This window comes from Coturnix japonica, chromosome 4, assembly GCF_001577835.2.
Source record: "Coturnix japonica isolate 7356 chromosome 4, Coturnix japonica 2.1, whole genome shotgun sequence".
Classification (NCBI taxonomy): domain Eukaryota; kingdom Metazoa; phylum Chordata; class Aves; order Galliformes; family Phasianidae; genus Coturnix; species Coturnix japonica.
In genome coordinates this window covers 54,591,405-54,614,071 of record NC_029519.1, presented here as the reverse complement: position 1 = coordinate 54,614,071, position 22,667 = coordinate 54,591,405, and the positions used below count along the sequence as shown (strand labels likewise).

The following is a 22,667-nucleotide window of genomic DNA, read 5'->3' as shown; positions in this document are numbered from 1 at the left end:
CTAAGGAAATGAGATAGTGGAGAAGGGATGTGTGTGCTGTGGAAGGTAGCAAAGGTAGCTCAAGGCCCAGAAGCTATGCTGTTGCAGTGGCAATAGTGTCTGAGTAAGCTCACACCATCAGAAGGGGAAAACCTGGCTGAGCCATTGTGGGAAAAACCTTTGACTACATCCCACTGTTACAGAAACCTATCTGTTCTAAACACACCATCAGACACTCTTAGGACATTTCTGACAGCACACAACAGTCACTTCATCAGGATAAAGACTAAGCAATGCCAAGGACTCTCATGGGAACACCACACTGCCATGTTGCTCCAGTACTTGCAGGCCAATGCACATAACCTGAGTTACAGTTCCAGCAACAGCTGCTCACTGCAACTCCATGGGCTGTTGTCAGCCTCTGCCTTGCATCAGTGAGTCAAGGCTGATAAACTCCCGTTTTCCCAGATGAAAAGTAAAATGACTTTGAAAAGAACTCCAATGTAATGACAACGTGAAAATAATGCAAACCCAAGCACGCACACCAGCAATTTTCTTTCCAGTCTGCAGTCAGATTCCAAAGCTGCTGGAATCACAGCAACCTTGCTTAGGAGAGACCACAGGGCGCTGCACATTTTTTCCCCTACGCTAAGGTAAGATAACCGAAGTAATACTGGAACTGCTTTTATAGAAAGGGTAAAGAGTAAGTTAGAACACAGTAACAGAGAACTTGTTGTACCTCACACTTCTGCTCTTATCATCAGTTAAACTTAGGTTAGTATTGAAAGTGGAAGAACTCTAACAATATTCTCAGGAATATCTGTTCCACCGTGTAAAACATAAATATACTTCTGCAGTCCCATTTCAGGAGAGAAAAGTAAAAAGGGAAAGACTATCTGATTTGACCTAAACAATGCCATTTAGAATGGGTTACTTTTCAGCTGGGTTGCATCCTAAAACTGTTTTCTCTCTGCTGACCTTATTCAGTATAATAATCTTTAATTCAGTATGTGGCATAATCTACCAAAGTTAAGATAGCACATGGCAGACTATTTCCTAACCAGATCTCTGTAAGGTTCTTAGCAGTGGTTCCTAGTATTTTTTTTCCCATGGAAAAATATTTCCTTGGTTGGAGTTACATAATGAAATTCATCTGCAGTGCAGAATTTTATCTCCACTGGAGGAAAATACTAAAAAAATCCCTTTGTGGGACATAAAGGTTTTGTAGTTTGCATGTGCTCCAAGGCTTCGGTTTGGGAACACCCTCTTCAGAGCATTTAAACCATCTGCATAATAAGAATTTTTAACTCATGATTTGATCGCTGTAGTTTTCAGTAATCAGCCAGATAATTTTCCAAGATACTAACAATTCTGTTTCGGATTTTCTTCCTCATTACAATTGGGTTTGTCTATCCTGGACATAAATTATTTTGCCTCCCTGAAAATATTTACCGCCTGCTACTTTTTCTGTATACCCCCTGACTTCGATGAACAACTTAAATGTTATTTTCTTCCAGAAGAGTAAACAGGAAATATATTCCCCACTTCTCTGCGCAGCCTGTTCCAATGCTGTAGGACAGAAGTCCATGCTGCGGAGAAGCTCTCTGGTCTCAGTGCTCTCTGACATGAGATAAATGATCCAGCTGGGACAGGGCTGTAACCCTCATGCCCTGGGAGAGTCTGCTAGGTTAGACTTCAGAAGTGGTACAGATGTACTAAAGAAACCCATGCACCTGTTCTGAAAACGTACTGGGGGCTTAGGTTTCCCACTCAGTCAAAGTGCTATCCAATACGGATTATTAAATTCCACTGTAAACTGAAAACAGAACACCTTCATACATTTATTTAACAGTTGTTTTGGCAATGCACCATTAAAAAACAACAACAGCAACAAATAACCAACCAGCACTGAAATAACCAACAAAGGAACACTACGCAGCTGAGGAATTGAAAGGGAGCACATGAAGAGTGCACACCATCTGGACAGCTCGTTATTAGGCACCAATTTGCAGCTCCATTGACTGAGGAACCTTCCCCAAATAAGACAGAATTCTTGCAGTGGTCCACATTGAACAACAAACACAGGATGCTTAGCAGTGACCCTTCAAAAATTTGCACACTCATTAAAATGTTGAAAAAGGAATAAATGAAAGCAGCCCAAACTTACTGGAACGCTTATGCTTTAAATCTTTATAGTCACTCATATTCTCCAGATTTATCTGTCAGCAAATCTGGGTCAGCTGTTCAAACAATAAATTGCAGTAGCTCAGTTAGGCCTACTTGCATATACAGTCTAGGTTTCAAAGGGTAGATCCTACTATGAAAGCAACTACAGAAAGGGCTTGTGAAGCCCTGCTCTCCATTAATTAAAAGTTCCACTCTCCTAATTTACACAGCACCAAGTGGTAATCTACACAGAGCAGGGTTTTTGCCTACTGCAAGCTTGTGCAACCATGTATTTGAATGCTACTTCTAATTACAAAGAGGGCTATTTGCTCGCTCTCTTTGTTGCTATTCTCATAGAAACAGTGCTGCTTTCGCTTAAAGCAGAAGATGCTCTTTCATAACTTTATGGACTTCAGCGTGTTCTGAGAGCTGTCATGGGAATTCAGCCACTCGCTTTGTTCTGATTGACAGAAAAACTAAATTAAAACAGAAGCCCCAAAACACAATCCATTTTTGTTATGCAATGCTTACACTATTTTTTTTGTCAATAAACAAGCCCATAGTTTTCCATCCCCTCTGTGGATCCAACGAAGAGAGAAAGAAATCCTTCCCTTGCAGCTCTGCAGAGAATTAGCACAACAGCCCCTGTAAGTCATAGAGCTCAAAGCTTGTTTCTTCTGCAAACTCCCAGAGCACATGAGGATCAAACTACAGGTGACTTCAGAGCCCTAGTACCGCCCTTCTGTGATCCACTCTCAAACCTCACTTTTCCCACAGAACATGCATCTTAATGAATATCAGAGGGCAATGGTTCTGAAGATCAGAACTTCTCTCTCCATCAAGGCCCCAGCATAACTCCATACAAGCCACTGAAACTAGCACAGGATCACGAGTCTCTGATATTAGGATGCTGACTCAGGATTAGATATGCTAATGAATGTGAAGATCTGACCACTGGTAGCAGCCACTGAAAACAATGGGATCTCTGCTCTGAATGAGTAAAGTGATGCAGAGCACTGTTCATCCAAAGCACAGCATTCTATTTACTTCATACTGGGTGTCCAAAAGCTCAGTGGATATGGAACAGCACTGCATCTAGGGCAGGCAGGAATCACATTTTAATCAAAAATTAGAATGAAAAACACTGAAGAGTTTTGCATCTTATGCTCATCCACTTTAGATACCTGATGAAACAAAATGCCTGGGATAAACAGCAGCATGCAGTTACATATTTAAGGGTCGTGTCCTAATGTTTGTGGCAGGGAGAAAGAAGTAAAACTACTAAATGACCTTAACTTATAACTTTTTCATTCTTTTACTCTACATCTTCAGCATCATTCTTTTAAACATAATATATGAAAACAAAACCTGAAACCATAATCTATTCATTTGAGAGATGAATAATGCCTATATGTACTAGCCACAGCAGTTTTATTTTACATCAGTTAAATTATAAAGCAATGGATGCAAACACATGCAGATTTTAGTGATGGATTTGAATAAAATGTTCTGGTTCTTACTGCTGAAACAATCTTTTCTGTTCTGATTATAAGCATTTTTAATATACTAAACCAGAGACAGGGATATTGCTAGACTGGATGAATAACTTTAACTGTTGCTGGAAAGGACAAACAAATAGCAAAAGAAATCTTCTAGCTGAATTTTTGTCACTTCTGCCTGCACAAAACGCCTGCACAAAACAGGAGAGTGAGAAGCCCTTGAGCTGGAAGCAGTGTGACTGCAGGGGAAGCAGAGGCCTAAGTGGTCAAGTGACGTGCTTTTAATTTTCTCATATGTGGTGCAAATAAATGAACTTGAAACAGAAGCTGATTTCACAGAACAGTAGTAAAATAATTTGTCTCCTGCTATTTGCTTATAAATGCCACACCATGTTCATGTATATGGTATATAAGCACCATAGTCCCATCAAAGCAATTGTGCTGAAAGTCTCCTCCCTAGCAAACAGATAGGGTAGACAAAGCAGAAACACTTCAGTGCAATAGGAGACAGTAAAAGCAACCTTCCAAACAAGGCATCTTCACAGTAAGGGTTTTCAAGTCACTGGAATGTTTATGATGGATGACCAGGATTTGAGACACTGCCCTAGCCATTCCAGTAAAGGCAGGTATTTCAAGGCTTTTGTAATTTAATAGACCCCCTGTACACATCCATTCTTGCATTACTCTTTCAATCTACTGTAATGATTCATCCTTATGCCTCCCAAACCTGTTGAAGAAAAAGCAACTAAATGATGAAGGCATGAACCCACGCATTCCAGCCCTCACCTGGAGTTATACAGCCTGAAGCTAGCTAGGAAGAATAAAACAGATCTCTGACTGAAACAGGAGTTACAAAGGAGGTACTTCTCTCTGTGATAGGAAGATTTGGGTAGCAGTAGACCTGTCTTAATGCCAAACATGCACTGGATAGAGCAAGTAAGCTTCTGGTTTCCTTCTGAAACCCATTTTTCTATCATTTATTCTTATACATGTTCTTACACAACTGGGAGGTTCCCTTAGAGAGAAGATTGGAAGCGCAAACATCAGGTATTTGGGGGCTTATCCAGAGATTCCATGAAAGTTCACAAGAGCTTCTGTTCCTTTGAAATTTGGCTTCAATCTGAATTAGGCTAAAAGATGGAGTTACGTTTCCAAGATGTTGCACCATTTTTCACAGAAATGGTAAAAGGAGACAATCCTTCCTCACATGCTAATTTCTAGCATTGCAATAAGGGTATTTCAAAGGAGTCCTCACATCAGCATTTCTCTCTGCTGTTCACATCAGTAAAACATGGTTAATGAAGAAATACAGTTAACATCTCTCAGAATTAAGGCAAAACAATTTGATAACGAAACTAGAAAGAAAAGCTGCTTGAATAGTACATTCTGTATTATGCTGTTAAAACAGATACACTCGCATTTAGCCCAGTAATTCTTAATCTTCCATCACTCTGTCATAACGTTTTTGTTTTTTTTTTTTTGTAAAATTAAGCCAAAAAAGCGATGTTATCTTGGATGCAAATTGAAAAGTATCATTAGTCAGACATGTTCTCAGCTCATTTGAAAGGTGCGAATAGGTAGATGGAATCAACTGATTTGCTGGTTTGAAAATAACTGAACAAAGATCTTAGTCTTTAAAAAATATATTATTCATAAAAACGAACAGATGTCCACATCCTGTCAGCAAATACAAAACAGCAAGCACCAACCTTGTACTATATATGGAGTGTTCTCATGTCTGACTTCTGAACATTCGGGACGAGGGGCAGGAGCAGGTGGCCTGTTGATGATAAATGATTTGCGTTCTTTCCTTTTCTCCTCATCTTCCTCATCCAGTATCAGATCATACAGACATTCATCAAATTGCACAAAAGTGTATGGGTGGTCCTCCTCCTCATCTTCCTCACATGCGTCTTGGTCTTCTCTGTAGCATGCTGTCTTCAGTCCATGTTCTGTTTCACTTCTCTCCTCCACAAAATTCCTCTCTGAAAAAGTGAAAAATTATGCTCCATAGATGATCAAGAAAGGATATTACGACTTAATTTATTCTTCAGATTTTCCTAATGTAACTTACAGTCCTTATAATTTCACTTTTAAACTAAGGTACTCCAGTTTTCACAGGCTTCATCATCTAAGTCAGTAGGAAAGATATCAGAAAGTAATAATTTCAGCTCCAGGGCCTTCTCTTGATTTCACATCAGATTATCAAAATTAGATGCTAATATATAAGCTCCAAAATAAATCTTATTTAAGAGCAATATGCTGCATACCGCAGTTGCTCCCACAAGAGCCATAGGATCACCTTCATTACTGATAAGGCCAAGTAAGGAGTCCCTGTGGCTGTTGGCATTTTGGGAAATCACTCTGTTTGCTGCTGCAACTGTAACTTAAGAATGGAAACTTTTCTGGAAAACACTGGGTTTTGTCTTTCCAACCTTTTCAATGTCCCATTTATTCTTGAGGATTTTCTAGAGAGGTACTATAGGGAAAGGTTAAAAAATTAAACAGCTCTGTAAAGGATAAATGAAAAAATCTATGGTAAGACTGCCCAATACTCTGCACCCAAGTGTTCTCCTTGGGTCTCTCCCTACATTTAAGAGTACGTCTAAACAGAACTTGCTGCCCTTTAGCTTTTGTATTTTACAGCTTTAAAAGGAAGTGATAAGTTTTCTCATACCTGGGTTTGTTTGGTTTTATTTGTATTTAAAAGTCTCACAAACTGTAAAGAATGAGGAAGCTGTTAAAGAAACTGCCAATTCCATAGTTGTTCTCACCTTCCTTGTGCTGACCTTATCCTTCCTGTGCAAACAGCAAACCTCTGCAGGGAGCCACCTTTTCTTAGTGTGGTAGTGCACTGTATACATATGTATCTACTCAACTAGGCTGTGGTCACTGCCATAATTTTAAATCCTTTGGCTGCTGTTTAATAATTGCATTATCTGTTTATGGGTTCAGAGAAGCTTAACAATGCCTACAAGCCTGACATGTTTACAAATGAGATGCATCCTTTCAAAACAGCTTGTGATACTAATATATATTAATAAGTATTAATAACATGTATTTTTGCTCTGATATATTAAAAAAAAAAAACAAAAAACATCACAACAAAACAAGTATTACAGCTACCAGATTTAATATGAAAAATATTTTGTTGGCATGCCACTATGAAAGTTCTGTTTCTTTCCCTGTAGGATTTTCTCTTTTAACCCCCACAGAGGGCACTCTCATGCCACTGCCCAAAAAAGACTTCAAAGGAGGGGAGTTGCCTTTTAGGTCTTCCACAGCAATAGCTAAAGAAAGTAGCTGACTAAAAATATGCAGCAGTGACTCACTGGAGCTCTTCTTTGAAAGCATCATCCCAGTTTAGAGGGATCCTGATACCCCCATCCTCACATCCCAAAATGAAATGGAATGAAACCAAGCCCAGCACCTCAGGAAAATTCACAGCATGTCTTAACAGCACGTCTTAACTGAACGAGTCATGCAGATGTGTTTTGAGCTGCACTGGCCTTATCAGAACAGGACTCAGCAAAGGACTCTACGCAGCAGAGAAGCTTTCTCTGCTGGTTGGTATCCATATACAGATATATAGACAGAAACTGGCATTTGGCAGGGAGCAATGCATCACTACTTAATGGTGTAGCCATATAAGAGCTATCCCAAGATAGACATTTATATCAAGCTTGCACTAAAAAAATCCTGTGTGTCAAGCTTGCCCCCTCATTTGTGCACATATTTAGCTACAGCTGAGTATTGCATAGCAAGCAAAATGCATCTGCAGTAGCAATTTTATTCTGTTTCTCTTAGTTTTGCAATCTGAAACATGCTGCATAAAACCAGCTTTTTCCTTCATGGCAGAAAATAGGAGAAAAACCAACTCCAAGCAGGCTATAAACTGAAAAGCTATCTCTGTGTACTTGTCTGAACATCAAAGTCCTTCATTATGGTAATTCAGGATTCTATTAGATCATGCCACAATTAAAAACAGAGTTTGTGCACACACTTACAGGTAGAGTCCACAACAAGGTTTTTTCCTACATGATTTTTAAGGACTACTATTTAAGCTTGAATTCTTTTGCATGCTTATTTTATCCCAATTAAAAAAAAAGAAAAAAGAAGGTAATCACTCCTGAAATAAATGCAAATAGTACTTTCTGCTTCTCATACTTGAATAACCTACAGCTAAACATCTTTGATTTTTACTATCTGATGATAGTAAATCATCAAAAATGGGCTGAAATATTAAAAAAAATAAGAAGAGAGCCAAAGCATTTCATTAAAAGTCAAATTTTCTCCCTCTCTTTTCTGCTTGTAACACAGTATAGTGTTAGATTTCTCAGCACAACATCGGCTAAAATCAAGTAGAGTGCTGTGTTACCTCATTCTCTCATTTCCACATTCTATCTGTGAAATCACAAACCTCATTCAGTCAAGACAGCATTTCATATTTTTAATGTAAATACGTCTTAAAAATTAAGAAAAAATACAAGTTCAGTGTTTCATCTCAGAAGTCTATTGTAAATCCAGTATCTTGTGTTATTTAGTACCTTTCTGAGATGTGCAGAGTGAGGAAAAGTTGAAACCTGAACCCAGCACTACAGTAGCAGCTGACCTACCTGGTCACAAAGACCTTGATGCAGCAAATTTCATAGGCATGTTCGTGTTGAGGAATTAGGGTTATGCTGCCTAACTGCTACTATTAGAAGTGATTTTATGCAGTCTCTACAGCAACACTTAATGTGTTTGCACTCATGTTTGTAGCTGTGGTTACTTTCCTGCCAAGATCGTACCTTGTGACAAATGGTGCAGCTCATCCTGTCTCAGGGTGCCAGGCAGCTTTCGAGGAGGAGGTGGGGGTGGTTTCTTGTAGAAGAAGCATTCTCTGCTGTTTACTTCATAATCACAGTCAGGTATGCTGGCATACAAACTGTCAGGACTGTTGACAAAGGTGTAGGAATCTTCCTCCTCAGTTTCCTCTCCACTGTCTTCTACATCACCTTTCTCTTCCTTATCCACCCCAGCTTCTTGTTGACATTTTGATCTGATTCCATGTTGATCTCCTGGGTTCTGCTCAACTTGTAATGTTAAAGAATGCATTATTTCATTTAACATTTGCTGTCTTGAAACATTTTCTGTTCCAAGGATTCCCACAGAAGCAACACAATGGCTAATAAAACTTTTATGAACTAATGCAGCAGAAATACTGTCAAATACATACTGCCAGTGATCAGCTTTTAAAATATTTACCAAATCAACAGTGGAAGTTTTTATTATATCTTGCTACTCTGGTGCATAACACCTTTGTGCACGCAGTATGCTAAACTTTTCTGGAGCTGCTGTCAGAATGAGATCACACACAATTACCTTGCCTCCAAAATATGTATTACTTGATTTTCAGTGCAGCACGGTGCACTGCTTAGGAAAACACATTACACAGTTGTGTAAGCTATGGCTTCGTTTTACTACAATGGATTTTGGATGCTTATTTCTATCTCTGTAAAAGGAAACAAACACTGTCCTTGGAGACGTGGCTGTACTTCCATAGAAATTTTGTGGGGCTTCTAGGTTTTCAAGGGGCTATGGACCCCAGCTTTGTGAAAGGATGAACTTTCAACACTACGTACAGCATCAAGGTTTGGGTAGCCCATCTCAGTGGCATAAAGTAAACTATACGGGCCTGTCAGCAGAATTACACTCAATACAGAACTGGTAATACAGAGCCCTTTCCACTCTGAGTTACCACTTGGGAAGGTCTTTATTTCATCACTGATTAAAGTGGGAGATTAGTGCACGTAGTTGACTAACATGGCCAGCTGCTACAATTTACATCTTTTTTCTCTGTGTGTCCACTCTCAGGTGCTCCCATATACAGAGGAAACATGATAGAGGCAGTAGATATATATCAGGGCTAACAGATTACTAACCCACATTTTATTGTCGATGCCTAGACATGCCAAAACAGCAGGCTTAAACACAGCAAATTTATATACAGAATATGAGACAGTTGGAAAGATAAAATTGCCAACAAACAGATAAGACAAAAACAAGATGAAGTTTAGCTTCATAAATCCACAATACTGCAAAAATATATTTAACTACAAGAAACTGTCATCAGTAAATGCAAACAAACAACTCTGCATTTTTCCAGGGGAATACATATCATCACACAGATTAGCAACAAACCATAATCAGTCTGTATTTAGGCGTAAGAAGATCAAGATGCAAAATACCTACTACCTGTGTCTCCACACAGGAGTTGCCCACACCCGTAGACAGTGTCTTCTCTTACATAAAGGTTCTCCAAGAACCTGGAGAATTCAGCTGTTTTCCAGATGTGAAGCAAAGACCAGAAATTTGCAGAATTTACCAGGAACGCTGACTGCACTGTGATTGTCTCACTGAGTGATGATTTTGTCATTACTACTGAATCCCTTGCCTGCCTTCCGCCATCTCTTAGGACATCTGTCCTCCCCAGAAGTAGGAATAACATGGAAATTACAAGTATTAAAATAATACAGCCCCTGTGAACCTATATCCCACCCAATGTAGCACATGATTTGCTCCGAAGAAAGATGTCTCACAACATGACTTACTCATGGCTGGTCGAGCTTCCATGCCTCCCATAATGACATAAGCATCCTCATATTCCTCTTCTTCTTCGTGGCTGGGGAAGTCATCTGTTGTTTTAATCTACAAATCCAAACAGAGTAGGGTATATATTTTTAAACAATATCATTAAACAAAGCCATATAAGGTCAATGAAAAAAAACACTATTCTGAGAGAAGCAGCCATATTTTCTTCTTTTGGTTCTGCCAAAAAATCTTCAGTGTTTTACTAGGGTAAACAGGAAACCAAAACATAATGCATTTATAACTGATGCAGTAGTACAGGTACCTAGTACAGTCAGAAAGAATATGTGTATTTGGGTACACATAAAGGACATGAGGTACTGCCATGAAGCAATACCCAAGAAAGGATTCAAGCTAAATCATCTCTGCTCAGCCATCCAGACAGTTCTCAGCTTTATTCCAAACTCCAAAGCACCCATTGGTAATGAGAGAGATCAGTAGCAGAAAAACAGAAAGTCTATAGGACATTACTGAATAGCTAGAGGGTGCACAGAGTACAAGAAATCTCTGGAGAGCTCATTACAAACAGCTCCTGAATCCTAATGGTTGGTACCAAAAGCCACATATACATTGAAAAACCAGAAACAGAACTGTAAAGCGTGTTAGCATTTTCAGCTCAACACCCAAATGAGGCAAAGCACTGCTTCTTTTTCCTCTAGAAAGCTATTATATTCAAAATTTGGCTCAAGAGGGTCGGATCAATTGGTTCTCTTAAATGTTATCACTGTAGTTCTTCCAGTAGAAGAGGTAGAAACTTGGACACATCCATAGCCACTAAGAGCAGACTGACTCATAATGCAACCACAGACACTTCTGTTGTCTTAAACTTACAAAACACACGTGTTAAGTGCTGATTTTCAGGAAAAAAAATGGAGTCATAAAAGATCACTGTTGTTTCTTGTTTTTTTTTTTTTCAAGGAACTCAGCAGGACATCGATTCCTGTGAGGATATAGTACAGAACTATCCTGCACAAGCCCAATCAAGACCTCAAGAATGCCTTCTTCCCTGCTGCTCTGTTACGCAGGCATCTCATGAATGTGAGTCTTCCAGCAATGCATCCATCAGACAATGCATCAGATGCCTCCCATGTTTGCTTTTTTTTTTCCTCCTCTAAGGATATTGCCTAGCTCTTCACTAAGTTATATCTGCTCCCAGCACTAAAATATTAATCTTTGTCTTTTGTGCCCAAATGGAGAGCCCATTCTATCATTCATTGTTCAGCTGGTTCCCCTATCTTTCACAGAAATAGGATATCTCCAAGTGCCCTGAGGTTAGCTGCATGTACTTAAATGTAACCATTCAACTGGGAAGAAAACAGGTCTTCTGCTGTACTTCTTGTGTGACACAGATATCTCTGCAGGAGAAATCAAGGAAGCAGAGCTCTAGATGTAATCACTCCCACTATTATAGTAGAGGACTGTTTCAGAAAAATTCTTTCAAGGTGTTCATTTTTGTGAACAAGAAACATGCACACACACACACACATATATATGTAGTAGAAAGAGGTCAAAAGGGAAACAGAATGGAGCCATAAAAATAAACCTCGTTAATTTTGGTGAGTAACAGTAGAGGAAACAACTGTTTATTCCTCGTTTTCTTATTACTCATATGTATTTCTCAGCTGAAAGGAACCTGGGAACTCACAGATAGCCAACAGAATAGATATGCTTAATATGCATCTTTTAAATCTGAATTTTTTGGAGGACTGAAGGACAGTTTAGCAGCTTCTCTGATAATGCTGAATCTTAGAAAAGCCAGGATGACAATCAGAAGTTTACACACTTATTACACTTCCTAAAGGAGATACAAAAAAGATGAATAGACAGAGATTCTTTAACAGGACTCATACCACTTCATGTATAATGATTATGTATAATATATGAATTAATTAAAAACCTCCTGCAACACAATGTCTAGAAATGCTGTGCAGATGAAAATGGGGCAACAGGAGCAAAGGCAGTGAATATCCTTCTGTCCTTCCTTGTTTCAGGATGGGAAGTTCAGTCACACCATGGCTGAACTTCCAAATGTTTTTATGCCACCCTGAACGATCACATTTCTTTCAGGACTGGATATGCGCTTTGTCACAGACTTTGAATGCAACAGCTCAGCCAGTGTGATGTTCCTACAGTAGAATTTAGGGTATGGTACACAATATCCATGCAGACATGAACTTTGAAGTCTTTTGAGACTGTCTGAAAATAGCTCTTTGGTGTACACTAGGATTTCTTACAGGTTTCAAGCAACAATCAGGAGGAAGAGCTTGCTTTAACAGAAACCTGTATTATGGAAAAGTTGGAAAAACGCTGTTGTTGTCCGTACAGATCTGTCAATGAAGGACAACCACAAAGGGCAAGTGTGAGTCAGCAAGTGAAATTTGCTTACTTCAAGATGCAACAAGAATACTGAAAGTGCTCTGACAGACTGATGATATTCTAAGTCCTAAGATTAAAATTAAAAAGTAAGTATTTAGCTTTATTTCAGCTACATATTTTAACTGTTTTGATTAAGCTTCCTGTTGAGCTAAAGGCTGTCAAGAAAGGGCCAAATTCTTGAACAGCTCCAAAGCTGTCCCACTTATGCAAAGCCTGAATAGATTGCAGTTATTTATTTTGGAAAGCCATTAGCACAAGTTGCCAAACAGTGGTTACAGCTGTCAGTCCATACAAGCTTCCTAAAGAGGTTGTAAGGGAACACAAAGCCCAGATGCAAGCAAAGCAGTGCTTTTAAAATGACCTGCTGCTATACATGTGGTTACATGAATGCCTACATATTTCAGGTCGGTACATCTAAAAGTAGCAGTCTTCATTTTCTCTAATCATCACTATTGATGAAAACCAAGGGAACGTGGGCCCATTTGCAGTTGCATTTTTCTTCTTCACTACTGACTCGAGTAAACCTGGAAGTAAATGTGAGTTTGGAACACTTCAAAACTTCGCGGAATTGGATAAGGGTATGGCCAGCCATAAATCACCTTTTTGGATTGCGGAGCTGGGAAGAATTTGAAAAATCTTTCTATTATCTAAATTGCTAATGGAGTACTGAACAGTAGAGGAAAAAGGATCTCTTATGCAACTTGCGTGATCAATATGCCTTTCCATTCTGACAATGAATTGCTGAAAAACAGCCTTATGCAAACATTTCACATTACCTGTGATTTCTCTTGCTAGCTGCATTTCATTTTGCACTTAAGTTTTCTCACTATATGGTACCTTTAGTGCCTCTGCTACACTTCTGAGCTTACCCTCAGTTATCTGATAGAGTTTCCACTTTCTTTACACTTCTTTCTCCTATTTGAGTTGGTCTCCTGCTACACTTCAAATCTTTCCTACATGACAAAGCAAATTTTCACTCCTTTGAAATCTACTGCTATTATTTCACATTCTCATCGTAAGAACCTTGTATATGCAAACATATCCTAGACCACTCTCATGATTTTTATCTTCTGCCTGGACATCCTCAATGAGTATTTTCTGCTTGGGTTCAAAGAAAAGAATCCTGTAACTATTTCCTTCCCCTAAACTACCAAATCTCAACAAAACATTTACAAACGTGTTGGATAATGCCTCCTGCTGTATTTATTTCCAAACTAGTGTTAAAAATAATCCTTACTACAGCTAAGTGATGTTTTTTGGTAGCTGCACAAGTTAGCTGCTCACTTAGTCCTCCAGTCTGCCAGTCTCTGCAGTGTACAGTCTAAGACACTAACAGTCAGCTTTTCCACTTTGGTTGTCCCTGGGGATGCCCAACAAGTCTATCAGAATCTCTCTGTGATCTGGACCTCGGAGCAAGACTACGCGCTGCTGGTATACAAGCAGCATTTTTTGTCATTTCCCTTTGGCTTCATTTCTCTAAATGAAATAGCAGATAAACTTGTGCCTTTCCAGTTTGTTAACACATACCCGTCACTACAGATGAGTATTTGCAGTTCTGGAAAAGGGAGACAGCATAAGCAACCTAAGTCTCTATTTCTGAGAAAAACAAATTCTAATATGATCAAGTAAAGTTCTCTACTCCCACAGAAAGGAATGGTTTTCATCTACTCTACGCCTCTATAGTGTGAGGTGGAATATCTTACATAGATAAGTTGCAGAGGAAACTATGAATCTATTTTCCTAATTAAGAGTTCTTTTAAATACCTTTTCCATGTGACTTTCTGATCTAATTGAAACCTTATTGATCTCTTCACAAATGGTATCCACAGTAAACCAGATCCATAGAAAAAGCCCAGCAAGTCTTTCCACAAAATTTACTTTCATGAGTGCTAACCCAGACTGCAAAGACACAGAAACATATCCAAAATGCCGCCATGTTATATTCTGTGTCCTACGTTGGCTTTTCTGATCTCAGGAGCACAACTATGTTTTCTTAAATGATCCCAGCAGTTTGTGTTTCATTACTGAATCATTTGTTGGTTTTGACTAAGGGGTTTATTTGAAAACTCAGTTTACTTTTTTATCTAATGTTAAAGTATAGTCATAATATATTTCTCACCCCTATGTTGCATCCAAGTGCCTTCTACACAGCCAACTTTGTCTGCATTTTAATGTTAGCTGTTTTTGGATGGGTGACACATTCACATTTCATTTAGAAAGGACTAAATTCTGCAAAAGGAGGATTAGATTCCAATTAAGTCCTAGTAGAATTATAATTTTAAGGATAACTTTATGAAAGATTTCAGAGTAGTTTCTGATGGTCAAGACTGTTGATAAAAGAAGACGAACATATCTTCCAGTGAGAGTATAATACTGGGATCAGTGTGGAGAGCCCTTCCCAAAGACAGGGCTATCCTGGTCTATGTGAACGAGATGGCCAATTCCGTGTCAGCTGCTGCCAGAATTCAGCAGGAACAATAAAACACTGTTTTCCTCTGCTACCAGGCATTTGGTGACATACCTGGGAGCTTATTTATTTCCATAGGAGCTATCACTGTTGCTCTGGAGGCTTTAATAAACAGAGGGCTTCAGTGCATTTCCAGATGATGCAAATACGGATCTGTTAGGCAGAAACTGCAGAGGTGGGAATTGTGTGCATCTTTAGGAAGGCCACAACCACTGCTACAGCATTCTCTCACTGGAAATGAAAGGGGAGTAAAATGGATGGAAATAGGCTAACTCCTCTCAGAACTTCAAGAACGAAGAAACTGCTTTCTTCAGCTGGATATTTCTTCAATTTCTCTGTCATGGACTTAACAGACTTGTTTTTATAATTGTATTATTTCTTTTAGGATGGAGAAGCTGGAAAGAAACATAGCAGCTGGACATTTCCCCAGGTCTGGCTGATATGCTTGTTACACACCTCAGGCCTGCCAGCCCCATCTGCTTAGCACCCAGCAGCAAGTGAAGTAGAAAGGACCATAACCACATTGCCATTTGGCAGCCATATACAAAGCTATTGCTCCTGCTCTCTCTCTTGGCACACTCCAACCAAGACAATGCCCTCTGTCACGGGTCTGCCACAATTTTCCAGAATGCCAAGATAAGAACCAGATACACTCTAGCAGATCTTTTTCATTTGCACTCTCAATGCTTTCTGAAACATAAGCAGACAGTTTGGAAAACTCTTTCATTCAGTTCCACCTGTACTTCTGAGCTACAACCTAGAGACCAACTACTCTGATTATAAAAATTTTCTGACTCTCGAGTTTGCATATTACTCACATATTCTACAATGTTAAATATTCATCAAAGCATTGGGAGTGTTTAAGTATTTATTGCTTCTTCTCAGGGCCCTGTATGAGCACCTGGAGTAAGGAATGAAGAAACCATCTTCATAAAATTGATTGCATGCATCAGGACAGAACCAATGCTGCTGTTCATTATCTTTATTAATGTTAAACACTTGTACTACTCTATTACTTTGCTTGATAACTCAAGCTTGAAAAAAAATCCAGATGATGAGACAATGCAGATTTCTCTAAAGCATAAGCTTGGCGAAACTCATTCAATACAGTCACAATCAAAGACAGAAAAGAACAAATCCACTTGGGAATAATCTGGTTTCAAAGCCCTAGTTCTGCCAGGCAGGTGGGAAGAAAGGGGGTGGAGAGCAGTTTTGCTGCACATGTTCTGCCATCAAATGCTGAAACAGAGCGTGGTTTTACAGCAGTGTGGGCTAAGAAGCCTGGGGACTGGATCTAAACTTTGAAACTCTTGAACTTGACCTTCTGCTCTCAACAAGACTTATCTTAGAAAAAGACAAGAACAGCAGCATTGTCCTGGCAGCCCAAAAGGTTGCTTTCTCCTGCTTGCTCCCTAACTGCTGGAACGAGCTGCTCGGCAGCAATGAACCCAGCCCTCCCAAGGAGTGTGACTGAGCCATCTCTGATGCACTCAGTGCTGCTGTGCACAAGGAGGCCCTCAGCTCCCTTTCCCGTATCACCAGAGATGCAGGAGCAGGCATGCCCCAGTGCTTCTGTGCTGCTCTCACGCACCTCAGGCTGTGCTCAGGACATCACAGAAAACGCAGCAGTGTTGACACCTCCTAAATATGACCCCCATCCTCAGCAGCAGAGACAATTTTCTTTCAAAGGTGTTTTCCTGTTGCTGCAGCACCATCTATCCCTGAGCACAGATTTGTCTTTTTAAGTCATGCCTGTGTATAATTTATTTATCTGTATGGATTTCAGTTTCACTGGCCAGTTTCCTGCTCTACTCAGTTCACACTCACAGTAGTACCACAATCTAATGGACCACCATATTTAACATATTCCTAAAAAAATAAAAAAAATAAAAACAACACCAACCCTATACTAATTTAGGCAGAACATAAAGTATGACAACAGAATGACAGTGAAAATAATGTTGTGATATTCAAAGCAATTAGTAAAATTCCTTCTGCATACAATTTGCCAGAAGTTCCAACAGCTACTGTATCTTCTCCAATACTAAAAGATAATGAAGTGTTAGAGCCTCACACCAATGTTCTTGAGGCGTATTAAGGCACACAGCTGTCAAAGATGCACGATGATACAGAATAAAAGAAATGAGACATGCAGCAGTTCACTGCCAGAATGTAATGATTTTGGGATCAGGTTGAAGTAAAAACATGACTCAGATGATCTGCAGCCTATTAAAAAAATAAACAAAACTAAAACATCAATGGATACCCAACTTCTGGTTCAGCTGTTTTAACATGAGCAAAATAATTGCATCATTTGAAATAATCTATTATAATCTTATGTAATAACCTTTTGGGCTCTTGTACTAAACCGTTTCATTTGCATGTCTGCCTGTAACTTTATCACAAGCAGATCTACCGCACCGCGTATCAGCTAGCTAAAATTCCTGAGTTGATCCTTATTTGCATCTTTATTTCATCTAACTTCACACTTACTCCGTATGCCTGTCTATCAATCTTTCTGAAACTTCAGAAACTGAATTTCTGGAAAAAAAAAAAAAAAAAAAAAAAAGCTCTGCCTTCAAACCATTTCATCACCATAGAGGAGCAATCAATAAGCACCACCATCACCACCACCGAGCTAAGTAAAAGTGCAGTGTGTATATCTGTAACTGCTTATCTCACAGCATCACACAGAATTGTAGGGGTTGCAAGGGACTTCTAGAGATCATCGAGTCCAATCCCCCTGCCAAAGCAGGCTCCCTACACCACGTTGCACATGTAGGCATCCAGTCGGGTCTTGAATATCTCCAGAGGAGGAGACTCCACAACCCCCCTGGGCAGACTGTTCCAGTGAATGTGTGTGAACACATCTCCGTGTGTTTTAAGTGTCCATTTACTTTACAGAGCCTTCAAGAGCACAGCTTTGAAAGAAAAACATTACTGCAGACGGGGAAAGAAATAAAGGGGGGTGGGAGGGTGGATTTTAATCACTGTACTTCATTTACTGCTTTATACAAAAATGCTTTTCTCAACCAAACCACCGCATTCTCCACTGAAGAACTTGTGCCCACTTTCTCCTTTCTAAGCATTCTGTTGTTCTCTAACTACTGAATACCAAGGAATTTTTTTTCTTCTGAGCATTCAAAAATAAAATTCCTCCTCAGACTCATTTTAGCTCATTTCTCCTTTAACAACAATTCTTGTTCCTTCACTTTTCACACACCCACACGACTCTCTGAAAGACTTTCAAATCTCATCAAGTACTGATTTTGCTGAACAAAATATCCACTGCCATTTGACAGGCTGTGTAATCACTGCAAGCTCCACAAAAGCACCCCCATCTCACCAACAGGTTAGTTTTTCAATCTAGCAGAATACATTTCTTTTTTCCTGCTTTTCTTAATTATTTTTTCTGGGCCAAATAATAACCATTCTCCAGAGAGTTTCTCTTTCATGTGATGACAGCTATTCTGTTTGAACTTTCAGAGTAGTTACTAAATTACTCCTCCCCCAGCAGACTATGGGGTAGCAGAGAGGAGGTGGAAGGCTCATTAAGTACAATGGATTGTGTAGGCTGCGAGAAAAAGAACCCTTTCCATAAGGATTCCCCACAGGAATCTGAATATTATGTGTAAGTATAGATGCACTGGGCCTGGCTAGGATGCAGTTAACTCTCTTCATAGTATAGTGCTGTGTTTTAGATTTGTTTTGGATAATGTCATGCTCACCAATAAAAATAGGGGGAAGAAGAAGAGGGTGGGCTTTCTAGCTTGCAAGGTGGATGCTGTTTGGAGACTGGCTGGGCTTCAGACTGCCTGTGGGAGGTGGTGAACGACTCCCTTTTCTTTGCTTGTATTTTTTTCCCCTCTTTCCTTCACCTACTAAACTTGCATGCATCTTGATTTATGAGTTTTCTCGCATTTGCTCTTTCTGCTCTTTCTCTCATCCCACTACAGGCAGGGCAGAGGTGTGTGAGTGAGTGGCTGTGTGGGCACTTAGCTGCTGGCTACAGTCAACCCACCACATCAGACAAGTATAACCCTCTAAAATGGGACATGTATGGCACAACCTTCATTTCTAAAGCCTTTCAGGCTATGTCAGTATCAGTAGCAGCCACCACACAATGAATGCTTCCTTCTGTCAGCTTAGGGCAGTTCTCCAGAAGCTGCTGTCCAGCTAAACACAACCCTGGCACAGTCTCATCTGGGCCCCTCACACCTCCACAACTCACACCTGTGATGGAACCAAAAACGCTCTATTTGCTCTAGAGGTTCCTCAGCTAAAGAGAAAGTCAATTGCAGTGCCTGAATGACAGGGAATAAGAGAAGAGTTTATTCCTTATTTACTTATTCCTGTATTCATCTAGATTGTGCACACTCAGAATTATTATCTGCAAAGGAAGAAAAAGGTCATTGGCTCTGAAGAGCTCTTTGATTCTCTTATTCAACAGTAATATGAAAATATGAGAATTTTGGCTTTGTAAAGCATGATTATTTTTTAGATGACCACAATATCAACGAGGGCTACAAAAATCAGCAGGGATACAGTAGCTTAACAATGGTATTTGAGATGGAAACCAGACAGTGGAAGAGCAAGACCTGCAGAAAAGTTAATGTTAGCACAACTGAAGAGCTTATGCTTAAAAAGGAAGTTTTGTAAGGTTTTGGACCAGCGACTATTTAGAAGGCAAGGACAAGGACAGGGAAGGCCCTGAGCAAATAAACCAAGTGTACGTCCCATGGGTCTTCCAACCCCTTCCACTGAAATGAAAATGAACACAGTTTGATGGAGAAGAGTATACAGTATTTCAAGATGGTGCCTTTCAAAGCCCTGTGCTCATGATTACTTAAAAGCATCTTATTTACAGGAGTCAAATGCAGTTGTGCCTATGCTACTATCAGAACATCTATGATTTATCTAGCTCTACAGCAACAGTAAATTATTCCCCATATTCTGCTTTGTATTCTAAATACACAATGCACAGTGTTGCTCGACAGCGTTAAGCAGATGATGTACTTTATATCAAAAGAATTACATTTTGGAGGCTGATAAAGTCACAGTACAGCTTGTGTTCTGCATTCAAGTAACAGGATATTCTAAGCTCTCTGATGGCTTCTGAGATTTAGCTCTTTCCTCTTGATCCTGCTGTGTTCCTGGAAATCTTTCTTCTTTCATAGAAACCAGCAGGAGTTTTGCTCTGTCTAGCCAACCCTATTTTTAGAATTGAATTTAAGAGGAGTGGGATAAAGAGCCTACATCTGAGAAATGCCATGGTATTTCTAGAATAAGTTACACATACATGTGCTATCAATAGTCAGAGTTTTCAGATACAGACATTTATATTCAGGTTACAAAAATCACCTTTACATTCCCAAACTACAGCTCAGAGAGGGTGAGAAGACCAGTTGAAGTAGCAGTTATTAACTGTACTGCACTCAACTGTATCAATTAAAAGGCTACTGCTTTCAAGCTGTGTATACACACACCAGCAAAAATTATTTACCGAAGCATTTATTCTTTGGTGAAAATATTGGTACAGCATGTGCCAAAATTAAGACACTTCATGAGAAACAAAAGCAGGAAACAAGGTAAAACACAGTTCCCCCTTTGAAAAACATACCATGTAAATCAGATCTGTAGTTAATCAGACATATTATTAGCCTCAGGAGAACTTTGTTTTCAAAGGCCAACCAAGGTCCTCTCTTAGTCTGTGTAATGCTGAATAGATTCAAACTTGGTGCATATTCTTTTTGGCTTTCAGATACAAATATTAGAAAATTGTTGCTGATGACTGTTGTCAATTGTTTTAGTTCAGGTACATCACACATAAACTGAAGGACAGTGACTGTAGTCAAAGCAATAAAGAGCTAAACAAGAAACAGGCTCCACTACACACTTATCTCCTTTTGCAAAATGCAGATCACAATTTACTAACTCTATACAAGCAAGTTTTAAGCCAAAGGAGGCAAAAAATCCAGTCTAACTCAGGTTAGCTTTGCACAGGTATGCAAACAATATGAAGTTCATCTTCATGGCTTTTTTTCCTCAAAGATGACACTGGCAACTTAACAAAACAAATTTATTTTTAACTGATTTGCTGCTAGAAGCAGGAGTAACATTGTGTTTCATTTAAGTGTTTCTAGAGAGAGAAACTCCTGATGTTAGATCAAAAGTTACACCCTATGGTGCATCAGTTCACCAGAAATAGGACTGAAAGAAGTGGGTCAGTTTGTCCTGGTCTTGTATGCTATTTCCCTCTGCCTGCGCCCATATCTTAAGGAATGCATCTATCTGTTTCTGCTCTATGAACAGCCACAAAACAGTGTGCAGCCACTTCTCACAGAGCAAATAAATGTGACCTGTACCAGGGGGCCAGTTGAACTTTGACTCTCATGACCTCTTGTAATATATATATAGTGATGCATTGTTTCTCTTGTTCCTGTCTGCCAACAATTGTAATGCTACTTTCCATATAGAACCCATTAGCATTTAAATACACCTGTTACATGCATCATTACATGCCCTTTGAATTTCGTGTGAGCAAATAAGGGTTGAACAGCCTAATGTGTTGAATTATCTGATACATACCATAAAATCTGCCATTGCTTAAGAAAGGGTAAACACACAGGACTGTTTCACGTGAATGTAAAACAAATGCAGCCTCTGACTGATGGCTGAAATAAATGCTGCTGGTAGGGAGCAACTGGTTACCTGCTTAAAAGTTATAAAAAATTACTTTTAATGGCATGATGTGCATTGAGGCCTATTCTGCTTTTAGAGGGCAAGAGAGACATAAAGACAAAGTGTAACTTTAAATGGTGATATATATTTTTTTCTATTAAAAAAATCCAATACTACCTTTTCATTTAAGGGGGGAACCTATCAAATGAGCAATCAGCCTTCTTTTATGCTAATGACATCAGTACTAGAAAATGCTTAGCAAGCACAGCTCACAAAAAAATGTATTTGACAGTCATTTTAAAGGCAGCTGTTACTAGATTAGAACTTGGTATGAATATGGATCTCAAACACAACACTTTTGGGGAGCACTTTCAGTTCTCAAGGCCAGAAAGAATGAGTAAAGAACAAAATAAAAGCAAAGGAGGACAGAGCCTAGGAAGAGAAAGAAAAAAGAGAACTCAACTTACATCTGATGCTCAGCATTTTGCTTCCTACAGCATCGTGTTCTTATTTAATAGCAGTACTCTTAAGACTGCTGCAATTAGCTTTGCTGTCACTTATATTTTTCTAATTCAGTCAGGATAGAGAAGCTCAGTTACTCAGCTTTTAATTCAGAGCAGTGGGCCAAATTTTTCATTTGGCAGATATACCTGCTGCATTAGAGTAAAACAACATGCTAATGAACCTGATATGCAATACATTAGTTGATTGTTTTTTTTCCCCCACTCCCATCTCTTTCCCAGACACCTTGCAGCCACTACTGTCAATAATACAAGACTATACGACAGAAGAGCAGTATGAGCAAATAGAGATACTGGAGTTAAGAGCAACTGGATTCCACATTTTCACCTTAGTTGTTTTTTAAGGGA

At 39.3% G+C, this 22,667-nt stretch overlaps 1 protein-coding gene across 1 annotated transcript in view; it reads right to left on the bottom strand.

Annotated features, from left to right (window-relative positions):
• The window catches only part of BANK1 (B cell scaffold protein with ankyrin repeats 1), a 125,021-nt gene that overhangs the window by 13,508 nt on the left and 88,846 nt on the right, over positions 1–22,667 (bottom strand). Inside the window, exons 8-10 of the mRNA XM_015862136.2 lie at positions 10,238–10,334; positions 8,435–8,719; positions 5,354–5,629 (exon numbers count right to left, since the gene is read on the bottom strand). Coding sequence (XP_015717622.1) covers positions 5,354–5,629; positions 8,435–8,719; positions 10,238–10,334 — 658 coding nt within the window. The remainder of the gene's footprint in view (positions 1–5,353; positions 5,630–8,434; positions 8,720–10,237; positions 10,335–22,667) is intronic.